Source organism: Canis lupus, chromosome 9, assembly GCF_011100685.1.
Source record: "Canis lupus familiaris isolate Mischka breed German Shepherd chromosome 9, alternate assembly UU_Cfam_GSD_1.0, whole genome shotgun sequence".
NCBI lineage: Eukaryota > Metazoa > Chordata > Mammalia > Carnivora > Canidae > Canis > Canis lupus.
This window is the reverse complement of record NC_049230.1, coordinates 51,834,344-51,854,976: the sequence shown is the minus strand read 5'-3', so window position 1 is coordinate 51,854,976 and position 20,633 is coordinate 51,834,344. Positions and strand designations below refer to the sequence as shown.

General features: G+C 50.9%; 1 protein-coding gene across 2 annotated transcripts in view; it reads left to right on the top strand.

Annotated features, from left to right (window-relative positions):
* Positions 1–20,633, top strand: part of CFAP77 (cilia and flagella associated protein 77) — a 136,895-nt gene that overhangs the window by 80,950 nt on the left and 35,312 nt on the right. For both annotated transcript variants that reach the window (XM_038548935.1, XM_038548936.1), the window contains exon 3: positions 478–706. In XM_038548935.1, the coding sequence (XP_038404863.1) occupies positions 478–706 (229 nt within the window). The remainder of the gene's footprint in view (positions 1–477; positions 707–20,633) is intronic.

Below are 20,633 nucleotides of genomic sequence, written 5' to 3'. Positions count from 1 at the left end.
GCAGCAGGCCACGCTCCGGGAAAAGAGCCAAAGAGTCACGGTGTCTGCCCCGCAGCATGATTCTGATAGAAACCACAGTCAGGGCTTGGCCGAGATGGGGAGGTCCAGGCAGGGCCTAGGTGAAAGGAAGCAGGGACATAGCACGGGCCCCAGCCAGTGTCCAGCCTTGTCCCCAGGCAAGGGACTATGCTCCGTCCCGCGTGAGCTTTGAGCACAGAAGGGGCTCAGGCCCGACCCTCTGATGGCCTCAAGGAGGTAAAGGCCAGGCCGACCCAGCTCCACCAAAGATGCTCAGGCGCCCTGTGGGATCTCTGGGGATCCTGACCCCTCCCTTCCCAGCAGGCTGAGCAGGGCTGTCCCCGTAGCAGGCTCTGGGCTCATGGGAAGGTATGCATGCCCGGTTCTCCTCAGTCAGGTGCCACCGCCTGCTTCCTTCCCTGACTGCCACACCGTGGTGCTGTCTCTCCCCACCCCTAGCCATCGGACACTGGAACGTGTTTAAGCAGCAGCCCACCTGCCCCCACGAGCTGACCCGGAACTACATAGCCATGAACCGTGGGGCCGTGAAAGCCGGCCTGGTAACTGCTCGGGAGAATTTCCTCTACCGTCAGCTCAACGACATGCGTATCAGTGACCAGGATGACCGGCACGTCAAGAAGGAACTGCCCTCTCTCCCACCAAATATGACGTTTGGGATCCGGGCACGGTAAGGTAGCTGGCACGCAAGGCTGTATCCCTCGCCGTGGGGCAGGAGGGTGCCCAGAGGTGACTGCATCAGAAAACAATGTGAGGCACGATTTTTGACTCCAGGAAGGGGCGAGAGTTCCAGGCCTGTTTGATCAGTGTGTGTCACAAACCTCGGTCACAGTGATTGGTACAGCAGCACACATGTAACCCGTGTCCCAACTCTGGAATGCATGACACTCTATAAAAGCAGAATGTGGTTGCATGTAATCAAATCTCAACTCAAACTGCCTTGATGTTTTTGTTGTTTTTTAAGTGGGATTTACTGGCTTATATGATTGAAAAGCTCAAGGGTACAGTTTCAGGCATGGCTGGATCTAGGTAATCAAGGGATATGATCAGTGTTTGGTGTGTCTCTCCGTGTTGTGGCTGTGCTTCTCAGTCCTGGCTTCATTCTCTGACAAGCTTCTTCCTCATGTAGCAGAATGACCAGGAACAGTTCCATTTTTGGTGGGAAGAGCACAGAAACTTCAATAGCCTTGAGATTAAAATTCTTTGGTCCAACTTTAGAGCCTGGCCTATCCCTGAACCAACCACCATGCATAGGGATTGTGAAGTATACCGATCGGTCAGTCCTGGGTCACATGTCTGCCTCTGAACCAGTTGCCGAGACCAGGAGATCCTGATGCCCTGATCTGCCAGGCCTGATCTTCTGCCCTTTCTTGGAAGGGGTGGGGTTTGGAATCAGGGTCTACCATCTCAGGGGCTGGTGGTGGGAAAGACGCAGAGATCTGGGATCTGACTCCAGGAGGAGGAGAGCAGAACACAACAGCAGACAAAAACATCTGACGTCCGATACAGCAAGCCTTCCTAACCTGTGCTGTGTCACAGTCCAAATCGGACAAAAATCCCTGATATTTGTGCCTCAACTGTACAAATAAAGAGAAGCACTTGCAGCTGGCCAAATGGCCAGGGGCTGCCAGCTGCCCCAAGCACCCCCAGATGCCCGAGACTGAGAAGCCAGTATCCTGGTCCAACAGTGCCTCTGATGATCTGTCCCTCACCCTCATCTCACTGTTCCTGGATAAGTGACTTCCTCAGGCTCTGCCACCATACTTTATTTGTTCATTTATATATTTATTTGGTGGTTCCTTCTTTATTTTTATCTTTTTCTAATCTTTTTTTTTTTTTTTTTATCGTGGTAAGCTTTACTGTTTTTAAATGTATAGTTCCCTGGCATTAAGCACATTCACATTGCTGTGAACCACCACTGCGTCTTAGTGGGTGCCCGAATTGCCTTCCTTTTTAAGGTTGAATAATATCCCATTGTACATATATACCACGTTTTGTTTCCCCATTTATCCATCAATGCATTATTTGCATTATTTCCACCTTTTCGGCTATTGTGAATAGTGCTGCTATGAACGTGGGTGTGCAAATGTTTGAGTCCCTGCTTTCAATTCTTTTGGGCATCTGCCCACCAGTGCAATTGCTGGATCATAGGGGATCCTAGGTTAAGTTTTTTTGAGGAACTGCCACAGTGTTTTCCATAGCGTGAGTCACCATACTTTTGCATGCTTTTCCCTTGCCTTTTGACCCTACCTAGTAAAACCTCCTTGTTCTTCAGAGTTCAGCTCAGCATCATCTCTGCGGTAAGCTCACCTACCTTCCATGTAACACGTGGACATCTCTCTACCTAAAATGCATTTCTATTCACCAGCCCTCAAAACCCACAACGTGACACTAGAGACAAATTGGAAAGTCATTCCTGGACTGGCTTATCTAATCGTCTGTACACCATCCTTTGCCCCCTGTCAGTCCCTCCAAGGCCAGGCAAGGTTTCCCAAGATTGCCCGGAGTGCAAGGGGAACAGAGAGTCCCACTATGCGCCACATCACTAGATGAGTCTGGGCCAGTCACCAGTGTCTCCAAGACAGCATGGTTTCTGGGCACAGCTCTGGCTAGGGGTCAGCCTAGGGTTCTAGTTCTGGCATGGTCCCCAACTATTCTCCCTCCAAGGCTTCCAGTTCCTCCTCTGTAACTCGGCATTCCAGGATTCTCAAGTTATGTTTGGGTTCTGTGCCAGTTTCCTTTCCTTGTCTTTTAAACCCCTGTGCAGGAGGTCTGTGGGGGTAACTTGCCAGCTTAGGCAGGGAGAAATTAGCTGACCTCCCTAAACTGTGTTCTTGACCTGATGTGCTTATATTTAAAATAACAAAGTTTTAGGGGCACCTGGGTGTGCAGTCAGTTGTATCTGATTCTTAGTTTCAGTGCAGGTGGTGATTCCAGGGGTTGTGAGATGGAGCCCCACATCGGGGCTCCCTCCATCTCTGCACCTCTCTACCACTCTCTCTCTCTCAATAAATAAATAAATAAATAAATCTTTAAGAAAAAATTTTTAGAAGACATAGAACATTAGCCATCATCTAGTTCAAAGCCTTTATTTAAAACAAGAAAGCAGGGCACCTGGCTGGCTCCATCGGTAGAGCATGTGACTCTTGATCCTGGGGTTGTGAGTTCAAGCCCCATGTTGGGCATAGAGCTTACCTAAAAAAAAGAAAAAAAGATTAAAAGTAAAATAAATAGGGACGCCTGGGTGGCTCAGTCAGTTGGGCAACTGATTCTTGATTTCGGCTCAGGTCGTGAGATCAAGCCCTGGTGTCAGGCTCTGTGCAGATTCTACTTGTCCCTCTCCCCATGCTCCTCTTTCTCTCTAAAATAAATAAATGAAACCTTAAAAAAAAAAGAAAAAAAGACAAGAAAGCAGAAGTTCAGAGAAGTGAATAGACTTTTCCAGGCAAGTTGTGACCCAGACAAGAACCAGATTTAGAGTCAGGCCGGCAGACTCCCTGTCCAGTGCTCTTTCTTCTACACCTTGCCTCCCTGGGGACTGAGTTACATTGCGAACACCCACAGCTTCTGGTCCTGGGGCTGCGTTGTTCCACGTACAATGGAAACGCTTAAGTCAGCCGGGCTCAAAAAGGACATCCATTATCATCTGGCTTTCAATATAAAATCTTAAATTGCTATAAAACTGAGTGGCTACAATTCCAGGGGAAGGACGTGATGAAGTGCCGGCTATATCTTCTGTGATGGTAAATGGGCTTTGCATATGCAAATTGAATGGATTTTAAAATGGTATTTAATGACAATTTTCGTAGCAGACGTTAACATTAATTGCACAAAAATGAAAATGCTGCATTAGGTTGCTGTTAGCAGCAAATATCGTGGCCATAAAGCTTTATCTTTATCAACAGCAGCCCTTTCTCATGTGACAGGGCAGCTCAGCAAATTGCAAGCAAAAGGGCTTTTACGGAGCAAAGATATCCCCCAAAGCAGGCCCAAATCAGCATCAATTCCGCTTTATTTCTTTGTAAGTGGAGGTTAAGTGGCTGCTGGAAAAGCTTTTACCAAGATGCCCAGCCTGCCTGCAGAGCCCCTCCACCTTACAATGTAAGTGCGAGGAGCAGTTAAAAGATGATCGCCCCTCTCCATAATGGGGCTATTACTTTGAAGTTATGGGGCCGAGGCCCATTTCCTAATGATCACCTTTTACAAGTCTCAATTGTATTTATTTCTTTACTTTAAAAGCATGTTAAAAAACCAAATCTGATTACACACGACTACCCGAGGAGTTGTTGGGGTGATTTGGTCCAATAAATAAATAGACAAAGAAACAAATGAGTGCCATTTACTCACACGTACAGATATGTTAAAAAAAATAATAAAGTCCCATCTCAGACTAAATACATGGAAAACACACTCTAAGCTAGGGATGCTAATGAGCATGCTAAGTGCCACGTGAGGCAAAATTCTGACCACAGCTATTACTCTTGTGCCCCGGTATCAAATCCTCTTGCCCTTTGTGTATCTTACAGTGCACAAAATAACAGGTGTGAGGGGGCAGTGCACAACTCCACCTGCCCACCTTCCCAGCCTCTCCATACCAGACGGGATTCAAACCTGAATTTGGGGTTGTTCAGTTATTTCCTCTCCAGTTAGCTCATTTGGTTTCCAATCCACGCCGATTTATCACAGATTGTCACTATGTTGGAAAAGTACATTTCAGTTCATGAGCTGGTGTGGCTAAAAGAAAGTGGAAGCCCCAAGCAATGATCAGGAAACAGTGCCCACGTGGACGTGGGGTCACGAGCTGGGGCCACGGCCAAGTCAGCCCACAGAGATGTTTGGCCCCTGCAATAATTTTATTTTTTTTATTTTTTATTTTTTTAAAATTTTTATTTATTTATGATAGTCACAGAGAGAGAGAGAGAGAGAGGCAGAGACATAGGCAGAGGGAGAAGCAGGCTCCATGCACCGGGAGCCTGATGTGGGATTCGATCCCGGGTCTCCAGGATCGCGCCCTGGGCCAAAGGCAGGCGCCAAACCGCTGCGCCACCCAGGGATCCCCCCCTGCAATAATTTTAAAGTTTTGAATGAGTTGCCACTTTTGAAAAGTCAGGCGATTTCTTTCTCTCTCTCTCTTCTTCTTTCTTTCTTTCTTTCTTATTTATTACTTTATTCATGAGAGACCCAGAGAGAGAGGCAGAGACACAAACAGAGAGAGAAGCAGGCCCCTCGTAGGGAGTCTGACACGGAACTCCATCCTTGGACCTGGGATCACGCCCCCAGCCAAAGGCAGACAGTCAACCTCTGAGCCACCCAGGCATCCCAGTCAGTCAATTCCATATAAAACCCTGGATTTCCCGCTTCTCCTAAAAAGTCAAGAGCCCGGCAACCGCCACCCTGCCTGGCTGTTTCTCCCCTTGTTTGCTATTTGTCTTGTCCTGGTGGGCACTGAGTTTGCAACCCACTGGTGTAGACTAGCCATCCTGACTCCTCAGCTAACTGCTGGTTCCTTTTGTCCTTTGATAAAGTCCTCTGTTGTCCGCTGACAGCAGCTGCTCTGAACTGGGTTTATGTGTCAGGCACTTCGTGCATGGAATCACCAATGCTAACGTCAGCCCCATGAGGCAGGTATCAATGTATCATTCACTTCTCAGGCCAGGAAAGTGGGTACAGCTTATGGTTGCAAGGTGGCAGAGCAGGACTCGTGCCCTGCCTGGCCGGCCGGCTTGGAACACCACACCTCTCAGATGAGGCAGCTGGCGAGAGCCTGCGCATCACCGCTCTATTGCCTCACCGTCAAATCTCAGGCTTCAAGTCAGGGAAGGATTTTAAATTCTCATTACCCAGGTGTAGGGCCATCACACAGATCTCCAAGCACACTGTGACCCGAGGTCCTATAAACAGATATGTCTGGAGGCCAGAATGTAACTATTAAAGAAACACTTAATTATTGATGCATTTTAATAAGTGTTTGCAAATGTTCACATGCCCTTGGCACATCTTAATTGTTACTGCTCCTAATTGGTCCAGCATTGTCAGTTATGATGAGTCAGGGATGGCGGGGAGGGGAGGAGCAGCAAGGGCCGGGCAGCAGCTGGTGCTCCTGGCAGATTCTGGGCACCCGGGGCCCTACCACTCTCCTGCCTGGAAGCCTCATGCCGCACGCAAGGCAAGGATGCTACTCTGTGTATGACATGGGCCAGATGAAAGGTAGGTAGCCCCTGCTCTGAACTCATAATGGCAACTACGTATTATTGCTATAATTCCACATCAGGCCTGAGCACCTCCAACACACCCTCTCCTTAAATAACTCTGAACAGCTCAGTGAGCGCCAGTTGGGGCTCTTACATCCCATTAGAAGAAGAGACAGAGGGTCAGAGAGGTGAAATTATTTTTGCCCTGGCCGCCCCGTGCTGGGATGGGGGTTGGTGTGGCCTGGACACTTGTGACAGTGACTGTGGCACCTGCCACAGGATGGAGGTGACGTGGGTAGAGATGCTACCCAGGTTTTCTCTGTGTTAGAGAGGGGTTGAGACGGAATGTGTGTATACACTACATAGAGTGTAAAGCCATTCAGTCTGGATTTTTCTTAGAGCTTTATTTTTTAAAAGATGTTATTTATTTATTCATGAGAGACACACAGAAAGAGGCAGAAACACAGGCAGAGGGAGAATGAGGCTCCACGCAGGAAACCCAATGTGGGACTCGATCCTGGGAATTGGGGATCATGCCCTGAGCCAAAGGCAGATGCTCAATCGCTCAATCGCTGAGCCACCCAGGCATCCCTTTCTTACAGCTTTAAATTTAATCTGAAGACAACGAGCTTCCCTTCCAATGTGCCCCTTCTCAGTCCCCTCCCCTTTAGTGGCCTCCCACTTCCTGATAGACAAACTCCTCGATGGGGCACCCAGAATGCACTGGATGCTCCAGGCCGGCTTTGGGCACCTTGGTATCCCTGCTGCTGACCACAGTGCCCTTGCTGGAGGGGATCCTCAGCAAATACTGGCTGGATGAATCCACCAACAAATGGTCCCACTGGAATCTGAACTCAAAGCCAGTAGCAACGTGCAACTTTGGTAGGATACTTGGTTCACCCACCAATTAGTCTTGTCTAGGACCGCCCCCAGCCCCCGATCCTGGTGCTGAACGCATTCAGACCATGGAGAAATGAGAAACACAAGAAAGGTAGGAGACGCTACCAGCCCACCCTCTGTCTGTGCTGCTGCTCGCCCAGCTATCAGATGCATCATCAGCCTGACGTTGACAAATGTGAAGGATGGAGGAAATTTTACAGGCTGTTAAAAAATGTTTGCTGCCTGACAGGTTTTTTGAATCTTTCTGCCAAGCTGATTTATTTTACAAATTTACAATGGGCCCATCAATCACTCTGGGTTATTTTGTTTCTCCCAGAGCTGACGGCCAAAATCCAAGCCGCCCACCCAAACTCCTATAAAATAATAATAAGCCCCTTCCCAGACAGCCGTCCCAGGGATCCAAGCCAGATTCTGAATGGCGAGCCCAGCTCCAGATCTCCGGGTGGCCTGAATGAAACCAGCCTGACCACGAGGGGGAGCATGTGGATCTCGCAAAGTCCCTCGCACCTGACACACATCCTGCTGGTGAAAAAACCCACGGGGCCAAAAAAAAAAAAAAAAAAAAAAACAAACCAAGGGGCCTGACCGGCTCCCAATACTGACAGTGAATAGTTCTCTGCTCTCCTTGACGCCCTCGTCCTGGAGACCAGGGGCGATGTCAGTTTTGTCCACTGCTACATCCTTAGATACGGTCCAGGGCCTTCAAAGGCTTTGAAACGGGGTTATTGAACGTGAGCACACACAGTCCATTTGAAACCAGAGAGGAGATGGTAAAGCCAGAGTCTCGCATCATTTAACAGACTGTGCTGTGTTGCCCTGTGGTTGATGCTATGAATCGATATTGTGGTTGATGCTGCCCCAAAGGGTGGATGTGTCCCTTGGCCATGTTACTAGAGTCTCAAGTCCAGAACAAAGGGAGGTGACCTTCCTACTCTTTTCTGCGGCTCAGGTCACACCTGTAGCATCAAGTTAAAAAATGTGAGGTCATACATTCGGGGAAGGCCCATTCAACAGGAAAGTGACCAGAGACAGCAGGACTGGGGGTGGGTGGGATGAGGGAGAGAAACCACTATGTACAAAGAACATGACAATAAATGAGGACAGTGGAGGGACTTTGTTCCCAGAGATTTGAGAGAACAAAATGAGGACCCGTGGGTGTGTTTGGAGAGCAGTACTGGTGGCCCAGGTGGCAAAGCCTTTCTAAGCAGCTGACAGGTGCCTCATCTCCTGAAATCCCTACAACTCCATCCAGCAGGGAGTAGCATCTCCGTTTCATAGATGAGGACACTGAGGCTCGGCCAGTGACTTGCCCAAGGCTCACATGGCCAGTTGGTGACAGAGCCAGGATCTGAGCAACGTCTCCTTCCAGAGCCTCTGCTCCTACTCACAGTCTGCATGTTTCCGGGAGGCAGAGCCAGACCCTGGGTGAGGAAATAATTTCTCATCCTGAGCCCCTGGTCTCAGGATGAAACTGAGGCAGGGGGCAGTTATGTCCTGCAGCAAGAGCTCACAGGTTATGAGAGTGAAAGCTTGGGGATTTGGGTCCAGGCAGTTTACTCTAGGACTTAGAACAATCTCACCTTGGGTAGAGGTGTTGGCTGGCACCCCAGATCTGCACATCACTGCCAGGCTGCGTCCCAGGACACCCCAATCTGGGTCCGACAAGGGTCCCCTCCTTGGGGGCTGCCTGCTTCCATGGTCCTGACCTGGGGGGCCTTTTGTTAAAAAGAGGCCCAGGCAGGGAGAGTAGCTGGGAGGAGATGTGGCGGGGGGCCCATCCTCTCCCCCTTCCTCTCTGGGCCCCCTGCCTGACTGCTGCTCCTCCAACCTCCATCGCCCCAAACTCCTGCTCACTCCTTCCTCAGAGGTGGCTTTGTTGCCAGAGTCAGGAACGAGACATTTTTCATGCTTTGCCTTTTTTCCCTCCTGGCTCTCCTGCAGCCCAGACAGAGATTTATTCCCGGCCTGAGGCTCTGGGCGTTCGGAGCAGGGAGGGCTCAGGGAGGCGCTGTGGGCCTATAATGGATAGGGCCGCGCTCCCCTGGGGCCTGGCCCTCCCGAACCCCATCCATCAGGAGCCGCTTGGTGCCAGGGTCAGCGCTAACGAGGCCCTGGGCCCTCCCCCTCGGGACCTCCCCAGCTCCTGCTTCCCGCTTTTGATTTTTGCAGAGCTGGGCCTCGCCTGCCCTCATTGGTGGGCTAAGCGCAGGAGTGGGCCTGGTGCCCAGCCTCTGCAGCTCCAGCCTGGACGCAGCTGGAGCGCTTGCTGGGCTGCAGCTGGCTCTGCCCCTTGGTGACACAGTGGCCCCTGTGACCTGGGACATGGAGGAGCTGGTCCTGCAGGGAGCCAGCCAGCACCCCCAGGGCCGCGAGGAGAGCCAGGCTTCGAGCCCAGCACAGCTCCAGTCCTGCACCATGCAAGACCCACAAGCAAAAACATGCATAGAGTAAAGCGTGTCACTGAACATGTTGTACTCAAGGGCCAGCTCCGTCCTTTTCCCTTTGGAGGCCAGATGGAGGTGGCCGTTGGTACCAGAAAACCAGGTGCCCTGCATCAGGTTCGAATAATAATAATAATAATAATACCAGCTTCCATTTCATTTGCTCCTTGGGAGTCAGGCATGGGAGACAGGTGCTCATGCACATCCTTTTATGTGACCTTCAGAATGACCCTTTAGCAACAACGCTCTTTGGGGCATCTGGGTGGCTCAGTGGTTGAGCATCTGCCTTCGGCTCAGGTTGTGATCCCGGAGTCCTGGGATCAAGTCCCGCGTCGTGCTCCCTGCATGGAGCCTGCTTCTCCCTCTGCCTGTGTCTCTCTCTCTGTGTCTTTCATGAATAAAGAAATAAAATCTTGGGGAAAAAATGCTCTTTTTACATATAGGAAAACTGAGACCTAGAGACACTTGTCTGTGAGCATGTGGCCAGAGAGTGGGAAGGTCCTATCTGTTACTCCTGTCCAGGCTTTACTCAGTGCCATGAACTTAGGGCTTCAAACAATAGAGATTTATTCTCTCCTAATGTGGAGCCCAGAAATCTAAAATCAAAGTGTCAGAGGGCCCTATTCCCTCCGTAGGTTCTAGGTGAGAACTGCTCCTACTTCTGCCAGCCTCTGGTGGCCCTGGGCCCTCCTGGGCTTGGGGCTGTGTCCTTCAGCGTCTGCTCTGTGCTCACAGGGCCTCTTCTCCATGTGTCTGGGTCTCTCCTCTTTTGTTTCTCGTTATGAATCCAGGGCTTCCCCAGTAATCCAGGTAATCTGACCTCAAGATCCTAAAGCTAGTTACACCTACAAAAGCTCCTTTTCCAAATCAGGCCACATTCATGGGTTCTGGGGGTTAAAAGGAGGACATATCTTTGGGGGGGACACCCACTATTCACCCCACTATGATCATCGAGACGTCTTGCCACAGAGTCAGAAAGCCCTGCATTTTAGGCACTGTGGGGTTTGGGGGAAACTGCTTTATTGATAACTGAGTATTTCCTTTGGGATGCCTACTGCTGGAGTCTTATTACATGTTGCCCATCATGTTTTTGTGGAAAATAAGAACGTGGTTTGCAATCAGCCAAAAGATGATAGATATCAATGCTTTCCAGAGGAGCAAACGTTTTTGCCACCCCTTTCTTCTGTTTATTAGGAAACTCTCCAAACATACAGAAAAGTCCAGGAGCTTCATAACTAACTCCATGAACCTGCCGCTCGAATTTAGCAAATTTTTTTAAAGATTTTTTTAAAAGATTTTATTTATTTATTCATGAGAGAGGGAGAGAGAGGGGCAGAGACAGGAGAAGCAGGCTCCATGCACAAGGAGCCTGATGTGGGACTCGATCCGGAGACTCCAGGATCATGCCCTGAGCCAAAGGTAGATGCTCAACCACTGAGCCACCGAGGCGTCCCAAATTTAGCAAATTATATATATATTTTTTGCACTATATTTGCACCCGAGCCCTTAGCAAAGAAATAAAATAGAACAAATGCATCCCGTAGCCCCTTCTCAGACCTTCCTAGCCCCACGCCCTTCCCTCTGTTCCCAGAGGACCATCCTGAGGTTGGAATGTGCATGCTCCCCATCCAGGTTTTCCCATCTTTGCTACACCGTTAGATGGCCATAAATAATGCATATTCATTTGTTTGTGTGGCTTCAAACCACATATATCCCTTTGCGTGGCGACTTGCTTTTTTCACTCCACACCTCTGCAAATGTCACCCTGGTCTGCTGGGTGGGGGTATTCATCTCCCATCACCTCACATGCAGGTGTGCGAGAGTCCCCAGGGTCACGTCCACAGGCGGGGTTGCTGGGCAGAAGGGCCCTCCTCAGCTTCTGCCAGACACCAGCGCCCTCTCCGCCAGCCTCACTGCCCCCCACCCCCGCAGGACAGAGAGGCCCCGTCTGCTACTCACTTTGTCCCCAGTGCCAGGACCCCTGCACAGCAGACATCTGAGCGGTCTACGTGGCATTTCGTCCCCAGGCATGTCCATTGGCTTTGCTGGGCCTTCTCCCCCAAGATGGGCTCAAGCCTGGAGCCCAGGCAGGGGGGAGCAGGGGAGCGGTGCTGCAGGTGATCAGGGGGAGCTCCCAAGTTTCGGGTACAGGCCCTCAAGGTTGAGAGAAGCTTCCGGAAAGCCCGTCCAGCTCTGCTGCCCATCCTGCTGCCGCCCGCCTCTGGGCGCCTGTGTGGGGAAACTGCTAATTGACTTCACCCTTGCGAAAAATGTTAACAAATTGCAAATGACCTCTTAGACAAATTTAGAAGTCAGGAGTGTGCTGCTAACTAAGCCTCCCTCCTCTGTCATTAGCTTTTATGTTGGATCCACAAACAATTAAAAAATAACCACAAGCCCAGAGGTCCTCTTCTCTAATTAGCTCTAAGAGTCCTGCCAGGGAGAGCTGCACCTCAATTACCACCCCTTCCTCTAGGCTAGTTAGAAAAGACAGGCCCTCGGGCCAAGGGGGGGCAATTAGGAACAAGGCAGTGGGGGTGAGGAGGAGTGTGGGAGCCGCAGCGGGGCCCCCAGGGCCAGAGCTGATGGGTCGCCCACCCGGAGGAGGTGCTCGTGGCCGCTGGGTTGGAGGGTCCTCTGCACGAGCGAGCGAGGAGCAGAGCTGGAACCCCCAGAGGGGCCCAGGGACCACGTGAGCCAGGACCTCCTGGGGGGGGGGGGTTGTGTAGAGGGGGAGCTGCACCCTTGGTGAAATGCAGAGGCCTGGGCCCCAGGCCTGGTGAATCAGAAAGTCAGATGACGGATAAGCTGTTGGGGCGATTCTTGTTGGTCAAGGCTGAGGATCTCTGGCTGCAACAGGATTGAAACGCAGCCTCTGATGCAGGCACAGGCTGTGTCTTCCTGCTCCTGGGCCGGTGGTGGCAGCACGACTTCTGTGGCTCCTGGCCCTCTTGCCCTCATGAGCCCCTTCCTACACACACACACACACATACACACACAGTATTCTAATAATTTAAAATATTTTATGGCTGTGCTGATTTTAAAAGAAATTAAAACATTTTTAAGGGCCCCTAACAGTGTCTTAGGGCCTAAGCATCATGGTCCTAGGCCAGTGGACAGGCTGGCCCTACTTTTCCCCTTCAGACCTGCCCAAACCCTTCCTCCTCCTTTCCCACCCCTGCCTGAGGGAGCAGAGAGGGAGGCAGGAAGAGGCTGGAAAACTAGCCATGAAGCCTGAAGGCCCCAGACTCCACACGGCTCTCTCCTGCTCCCATGGTGAGGGATTCTAAGCACATCACTTACTATCTCTGTGGACCTCCATTTCTACGTCCCCTTGGGTCCGAAGAAGTGGTGTGAGCTCATCAGTCAGGAGTTCTTTGAGCTCTTGGGAAGAGAGACACCATGGATTGTCAGATATTGTTGGGATTCAAGAGGCATAGAGCCTGGGCTACAGTTGCACCTGCCTGGAGAGGCCTGGCAGGTAGAAGGGGAGGAAGCTGGTGCTGTGTAAGGCAGTAGGGAGTGGTGGGGTCTATGTCACACTTGGGCACACGCCTGGCCTAGGGGCAGCGGCTGCACCCGGTTACTGACATGTGGGAATGTGGCCCAAGGTGGCCGTACCAGACAATCTAATACCTCATTAAGGAAAGCCAGACATTTGGATTTTTATGTGAGTTCCGATTTTCTTTTTTTTCTTTTTTTTGAATATTGGTAGCAAAGAGTTTTTCAACAACCACACTGAGCACATGTGCGGGCCAGTGGGGCCTGGAGTCTGCTATTTACAGCTGTGCTGGCATAGTACTGCTAGTTCCGGTCCGAGCAGGATACTTCATCTCCTTGAACTGTACCAATAATTTGGTATCATTATCAACTAGTTCTTTATCAACCGGTTCCCTCATGGGAAAAACGGGGAGTGATTATAGTCACAGGTCCTCCCTTTAGTGGGGCTCTAGTTGCGGGGTGCAGGGGACAGGAACCAGCCCCAGGCATGCAGGGGCAGTGTGGGAAGGAGGGGGCATGGGGGTCAAGGGTCCCCAGAGGGGTCTGGCAGGGGACAGGACTATTTTGTATCTTGACTGTGCGGTGGGTGTGTGAACCTCCCTGTGTGATGAAATTGCATAGAAATAAACACATAACACACAGATGAGTCCAAGTAAATCTGGGGGGATCCAAATGAGATGGGCTGAGATGGGGGGACTGTGTAAGTGTCGATATCTCAGGTATAATTTTGTTCTTTGGTTGATGTTACCATTTAGTGGATGTTACCATTTCGAGGATCTGACCATTTATTTGATGCTGCCATTTCGTTGATGTTACTCCCCTTTTATCGTTACCATTGTGTTAATGTTGATGTTCCCAAGCTCTCACCATGGAGAGAACCCAGGTTAGGGGTTACACAAGGGATCTCTCCGTTTCATTTCTTACAACTGCCCATGAAATCTACAACGATTTAGATTTTTTAAAAAATTAATTTAAAAAAAGCAAAATAAAAAGTGGATGTAGCCATCCGCGGCTTCGGTACCATATAGGCAAAGGTAGCTGGAAGCACTTACTAGAAGAAACAGCAGTGCAGCTGTAGGCAAGAGCCAAGTGCTCGGTGGCCGGTCACTGAAGTCACCTGGCTGTCAGACAGACGCAGCAGCCCGATGACCAAACCTCAGGTGCGGAGAAGGGAAGGCGACCAGGCCCCGAAGCACAGCCGCGCGGTGCTTCTGAGCGCGCAGACCCCACCAGGCAGGAGGAACGCCTCCAGCTGACGCTCGGGAAGCTAGGGCTCCTCGGACCGTGGTGCCACTGCTGCGTGTCCCTCGTGGGCCCGGTTTCCTTTGAAAACCTCTGACAGAAGCCCAGCCCTCCAGCCTTCTCCCTCCTTCAAAACCAGACCTTCTCGAGTCCTCGGCCGCGGCCCACCCCGGAGGCCACTGGTCCTCCTGCAGCCCCAAGGCTAGTGCCAGTGCCTGCGCCTGCCCCCTGGGAGCAGCAGACCCCTGGCATATGAGAGATGGATTTTAATTTTATTTTAACAAAACAGCTGTCTCCACTGGAAGAAGCATCGAGCGCCAGATAAGGACCAGTTTTGAGCGGAATCACGTTGAACAGACCTCCATGCTGTCATTGATTTGCCAGGAAGAAAAAAATTGCCTCTGGCTACTAAGCCGAATTAGTAGTCACTGATGACCAATTATTTTAGCCCGCTGTGAACGGAGAGCCGTACTAAAATCCGGTTTGTCAGACCCAAGGCTCCTTTCTCAAACACCTTTCAACAAATGTGTACCTGAAGTCCCTCAGAAGGTTCCTGCAGCTTCCTCTCTTCCGCCAACTTCTCCAGCTCCACAAAGTTTTAATGAGCCGCGAAGATGAAGATGGGTTGCCATGAAAGGGGCCCCCCTAATCCACAGAGCGCTCTTTGGCAGAGAGGAGCCGTGCCGGCAAATCAGAGCTGTCAGCCCTCATCCCCCGCACGCACAAAGTGTCAGCCTAATGTTTGCAAATGATAATTTCCATTTCCCTTGCTCATCCCTGGTGCCTTCATCCGAGATCAACCCCTGGTCTGGGGTATCAATCGCGAAGCCGCAAAGATGGATTGGATTGAACTAATTTGAAGTTTCTTGCAGGCCTACCCCGAGTAGAGCTGATTTCGTTGCATTTTATTCCCCATTTTCCGCTTTATTAGACTTAGTTTTGACACGGTTTTGTTGTTAGTGAAAACGTCAGGGTGGTGAGGAACTTCTCCGAGAGGTTCCTGCCAGGTTATGGGCAAACAATTTGTCACCGACGGGCACTGCTCGGACACGGCGGAAAGAGCACGCAGAAAGCCTCGTAACTGCGCGTGAGGACCCAAGGCCCTCGCGACGGGGTCGCCCGGGTTCAGGACCCCTTGGCCTCTTGGCGGAGGGAGCGCTGTCGGAGCAAAGCGTAGGAAAGCACAGCTTTACCACCTGGGCGCCGAGCAGGACCAGCGATGAGGCCACCCAGACAGGCCGCTGCACCGCGACCACCGGATCTCCTAGATCCACTTTGGGGTGGCTGAGCTTACAGCCCGGTCGTGAGGAAGCAGACTAGAGCCAGGGGAAACCTGGATGGGGACCCCGGGTGGGCGCCCCAACCCTCAGCTCTGGCACCTGGCCGCTCTGTGTCCGTGAGCAAACCCTGGGCAAGGTGCTTGATCTATCTGAGCTTCAGTTTCCCTCTGTGAAAGTGCGAATGTTCCCCTTCACTTTGGGAGTCATGAGGGAGGAATCAGTGGGACCACAGCTGGAGCGCCCAGCAGCAGGCTTGGTGTAGTAAGTGGTATTAAAACAGGAGGTATTTCTGACCCGCGGTTAGTCTCCAATGCCCACCAGGCCGGGGCTGGGCTGGGAGGCACAGCGCCAGCCTGATCACACTCCCTGTCTTTGTTCATGCCCACCCCTCTCTCTGGAGTCCCCTGGCTTCACTCCCCAAAACCAGCCACACTCTGCTCATCCTCAAAGATCTGTGCCCTTGCTGAATTAAGTTCCTGCCTCCTGGCTCCAACAGAGGCTCTACCTCGGTGCTTAGGCATGGGGTGGGGAGGTGGGGGGAGGCAGTGCAGCAGGCCATGCAAATGCCACACTCACTTGCTGTGTGGTCTTCAGCAAGACAGTGAACTTCTCTGGGCCTTGGATTTCCCATCGTGAAATGGGAATATTAATATCTGTCTCTAAGCGCGCTTGGGTGGCTCCGTTGGCTGAGCGTCCGACTCTTGATTTCAGCTCGGGTTGTGATCTCGGGCTCATGAGTGCAAGCCCCATATCCATCTCTACGCTCAGCACAGAGTCTGCTTGTCCCTCTCCTTTGGTTCTCCGCCCCCTAAATAAATAAATAAATAAATAAATAAATAAATAAATAAATATCTTTTTTAAAAAAAAAGACATTATTTATTTATTCATGAGAGACACACACACATACACAGAGAGGCAGAGACACAGCCAGAGGGAGAAGCAGGTTCCATCCAGGGAGCCCGATGTGGGACTTGATCCCAGGACTCCAGGATCACCACCTGAGCCAAAGGCAGGTGTTAAACCGCTGAGCCACCCAGGGATCCCTAAATATGTCTTAAAAAAATAAATCTGTCTCTAGAGCTGTTGTCCTCAAGATTGAGGAAGCAGGTGGGAAGTGTGCACTGTGATGATTATTGTTATTTTTGCTGCAGGGTGCAGAGAGCATGTCCCTGCATTTTGTAGAGTCCAGCCCTTTAGGGGGAGCACCTTCATGCTTCTGGGTGGGTGGACAAACAAGGGAGTGGACACTGGGCTGAGATGTCACTCATGGGATATGTAGCCCTTCCTACCCTGGCTCCTCAAATCCTGTGCCACCACCCCACTCCTAGCCTAATTCACTCCACCACAGCAATGGGTGTGACGTGTGGCTGTCACCATGCCTCTTCCTCTCTCCTCTTGCTCAGAAACCATCTGCAGCTCCCCAGTACCCTCACCTTCCTCTGTTAGGGCTCCTGCCTTGGCCATTCTTCCTTCAATCTGCCTTCTTAGTTTTTCTCTTAAAACAACTTTCTTGGGGGGTGATTTATAGACCCTGAAGTGATTCGTGTACAGTTTGATGAGTTTTGACAAATGTATACAACCTTAGGGAGAGGGATGCCTGGCTGGCTTAGTTGGTGGAGCATCTAACTCCTGGTCTTGGGAGCCCCACATTGGGTGTAAAGATTACTTTAAAAGAATTTATATGCTGGGTATTCAGTCAAAATACTGCACATTTCCATGACTCCCAAAAGTCTCCAGAACCTGTTTGTTGACAGTCCTTCCCCTGCTCCCAGGAGGACCCCCACCAGGACCAAGCTCCCTGACTCTGGGGTAGACTTGGCCCCGTGCCTTCTGCCTTCTGGGCCCCTCCCCAGACGCTTGCGCATGGCCAGTCCTCTGTTACTCTCTGCGCTTTGAAGAGCCTCCAAGCAGCCCCCAACCCCACCTCTGGGGACCCCTCCTGTATCACATGAAAGCACAGCCTTTCACAAGCCCTAATCACTTTCAAATGGTTTTAAAGATTCGCAGTGAATGGGTCTGAAAGTCCCAGATTCTCCTGGCTGGGTGGGCCCTCCGAGGACCACCCACCCCCTAGCCGGAATCCTCTTAGACTATACATCCTCAGGGAGGGGCTGCTGCCCTGTGCCACCTGTCTTGACTGGGCCCTCTGTTCTCTGAGGACAGCCACTGCTGCCCCTTTCAGGGTCCAGGATCCACTCCAACTTGCTGGCTTTAATTACCGAGCCCCTCATGACAGGGAGAGACAGGAACCAAAAGACCCTGTGGCTGGCCCTCCGTGTCTGTGCCCTTCCTGAAGGATGGAAGGGCCACCCCACCCCCATCACTAGTCTCCCCAAGGAAAAGCTCATTTCTTCCAAAAACCTCCTCTTGGGCATTGCAGTGGAGGAGGAAAGCTGTCCTCAGGGAAGGGGTCCTCACCAGGAGAGGGAGTGGGATTCTGGAGCCACTCAGCCTATTCACCAAGCGCAGGCTGGCTGTCCAGGCTGGGAGGTGCCCAGAGAACAATGCAGCCTCGACCCCTGTTCCATGGAGCTCAGAGCCTGATGGAACAGGTGGACACTGAAGTTGTTGCAATAAAAAATATCTAAAAGACCTTTATGGGTGCGAAGTGCAGGGACAGTCATCCTGCAGAGCTAAGGGAGGTCTCAGGAGGGATGGTGGAGCAAGTGGGGGCAGGGGGTGGGTCTCATTTAAGCTGAGACTGGAAGATGACACAGGAGGTATCCTGGGGTGTGCTGGTCTGGGAGGAGGTGGGAGCCGGATGCAGTCCGGGAGATAGCACAGAGCCCTTGAAAATTGTGTCCCACGCCCCAAGGGCAGTGAGAAGTCACCCACGGGTGTCGAGAAAGATAGGATCCGATGTGCATTGGTAAGAAAGCCTCAGCTCCTGTGTGGACCAGGGCTGGGGGCTGTTACAGGGCCTAGTGAGAGAGGAAGGGTCTGGGAAGGTCTGGGGTCCTACCTGAGAGTAGCCGGGCCCCCTGAGCCTGGCCTTGGTCTGCGGTTGGCTCCCTGGCGGACCCCTTCAGTCTCCGTGTACATCAATTGGCATTCTCCTGGCTGTAGCCCGAGGGCAGGAGTCCGGGCTTTGCTGGTGGAATGTGCCGTGTGACCCTGGCTCAGCCATTTGACCTCTCTGGGCTTTGGCTTCCCCACTCCCACCTTTCCCACCTCATTTAGTGAGGATAAATAATTAAGACCTTCCGTGTGCAGCCCCTCCAGCTTCTCAAAAGCAAGCTGCAGATAGGATAGCTGTAATTGTGACCACAGGGGCTTCTCAGCCTGTGGCAAAAATCATTCACTTTGGGGTGGAAAAAGAATGCCGTTTTTTAAAAAAAAAAAAATCATCATGATAAAGAATTACATTAACTTAAAAAAAACCAAAACCAAAACGCTGAACATGTTTTAAGGTAGCAGCAAAAAGTAGTTGCAGAAGAAGACAAGGAAATAGCTCCTCAAGATGCATCCTCAAAGGGTCTGGTACCCAGGGAAGCGGGTAAATTCCCTGACACAGCCACGCACGGCACCTCCCTGGCCCCGAAGGCCTGGCCACCCTCAGCTGCTTGCGAGGAGCTGTGCGAGTTCCAGTCTGATGTTTTCAGGGGCGAGATTGGGGGGCTTGCATCTGTCACCCCTGTTACTGGCTGTGTGTTCCTGGCCAGGTCACGTGACCTCTCAGACTTGGAGCTCCCTTCCTATCTCCTTCTTTCTTTCTCCTTCTTTCTTTCTCTTTCTTTCTTTCTTTCTTTCTTTCTTTCTTTCTTTCTTTCTTTCTTTCTTTCTTTCTTTCTTTCTTCTTTCTTTCTTTCTTTCTTTCTTTCTTTCTTTCTTCTCTCTTTCTTTCTTCTTTTCTTCTTTCTTTCTCTCTCCTTTTTTCCTTTTATTCATTGCAAGAGTCCTAGAAGCAGTAAACAGACTGAAGAGGAAGGGCCCTCTTGCCTCTCCCCCCGCCCCCCATCATCCGCAAGCTTCCTTCCAGCCTTTTCTCCACCGGTCCACACCGGTGTGGATGCAGGTGTCTGCATTATGGCTCTTTCTCCCAGACTTGTGTTTTTACACTTCACATAGGTCTCCAAGATCTTTCTGGGTCATTTACACGGTGGCCAGAGCCACCCTATTCTTTTTGGTGGCTATACAATATTTCCTAATAAAGACACTGTTGCTTTTATAAAAGTGACTGGCACCCTAAACAAGTGGGAGAATTCTAGAACACCCATGTTGTGTTCAAACCTGCTCTGAGGGCCGGGTGCTTCCCCAGCTCCTTGCCCTGGTGAAATCTCAGACGTCCTAGCCTTTTCTGCTCACATCCAGTACAAAAGACATTCCAGCGCACTAGTTAAGATGTCCAGTCGAGTGTAATAATCCAAACTTCCGGCTTCACTGGGAGAAAACTTTCTCCCCCTGCTCCCCTGCCCTGGGCTGGAAGCTCAGTGGGCAGGGACAGGGATTGAGCTGCCCTGTGTGACCTGTCTCACCTCCTTCTAGGCTCAGGGGGCAGGTGGAGGGCTGACAGCAGGGCCCCAGTTAGTTTGGGGTGTTACAATGATTTGGGAATCTTTCTTAGGAACAGTCTGGAAAGCCCAGGAATACTGTCTAAAGCGAGGTTGTAGGAGCTGGTGTGACGGATCCCCAGGCCCAAGCTTGAGGCTCTGTTAATATTTTATGCACATGGGTCAAATTGGAACTTTCATGTCATCCTAGACCAATCACCCATTTTGTTTTGGTTTTCACACATATTAGCATAAAGTCATCGACACTATCCTCTTACAATCAAAATAAGATCTTACTTACACTCGAGGGCAGCTTCAGGATTTGTGCGCCTTGGAGCTTATTCAAGCTTGAGGCCCTCTTTGAGAAAGAAAATTCAAAATCATGAATACAAATTTAGGTTCAAAACTTAACACCTAATTAGACCAAGAAAAGAAAAGAGAGCAGATTGCAAATTTAAGTCAGCTGACGAACACCACAAACCGCAAAATTACAGAAAAATCAAACTTGAAAAAAATTAATTGCCTGACAAACCCTGTCTTCATATTCCTCCC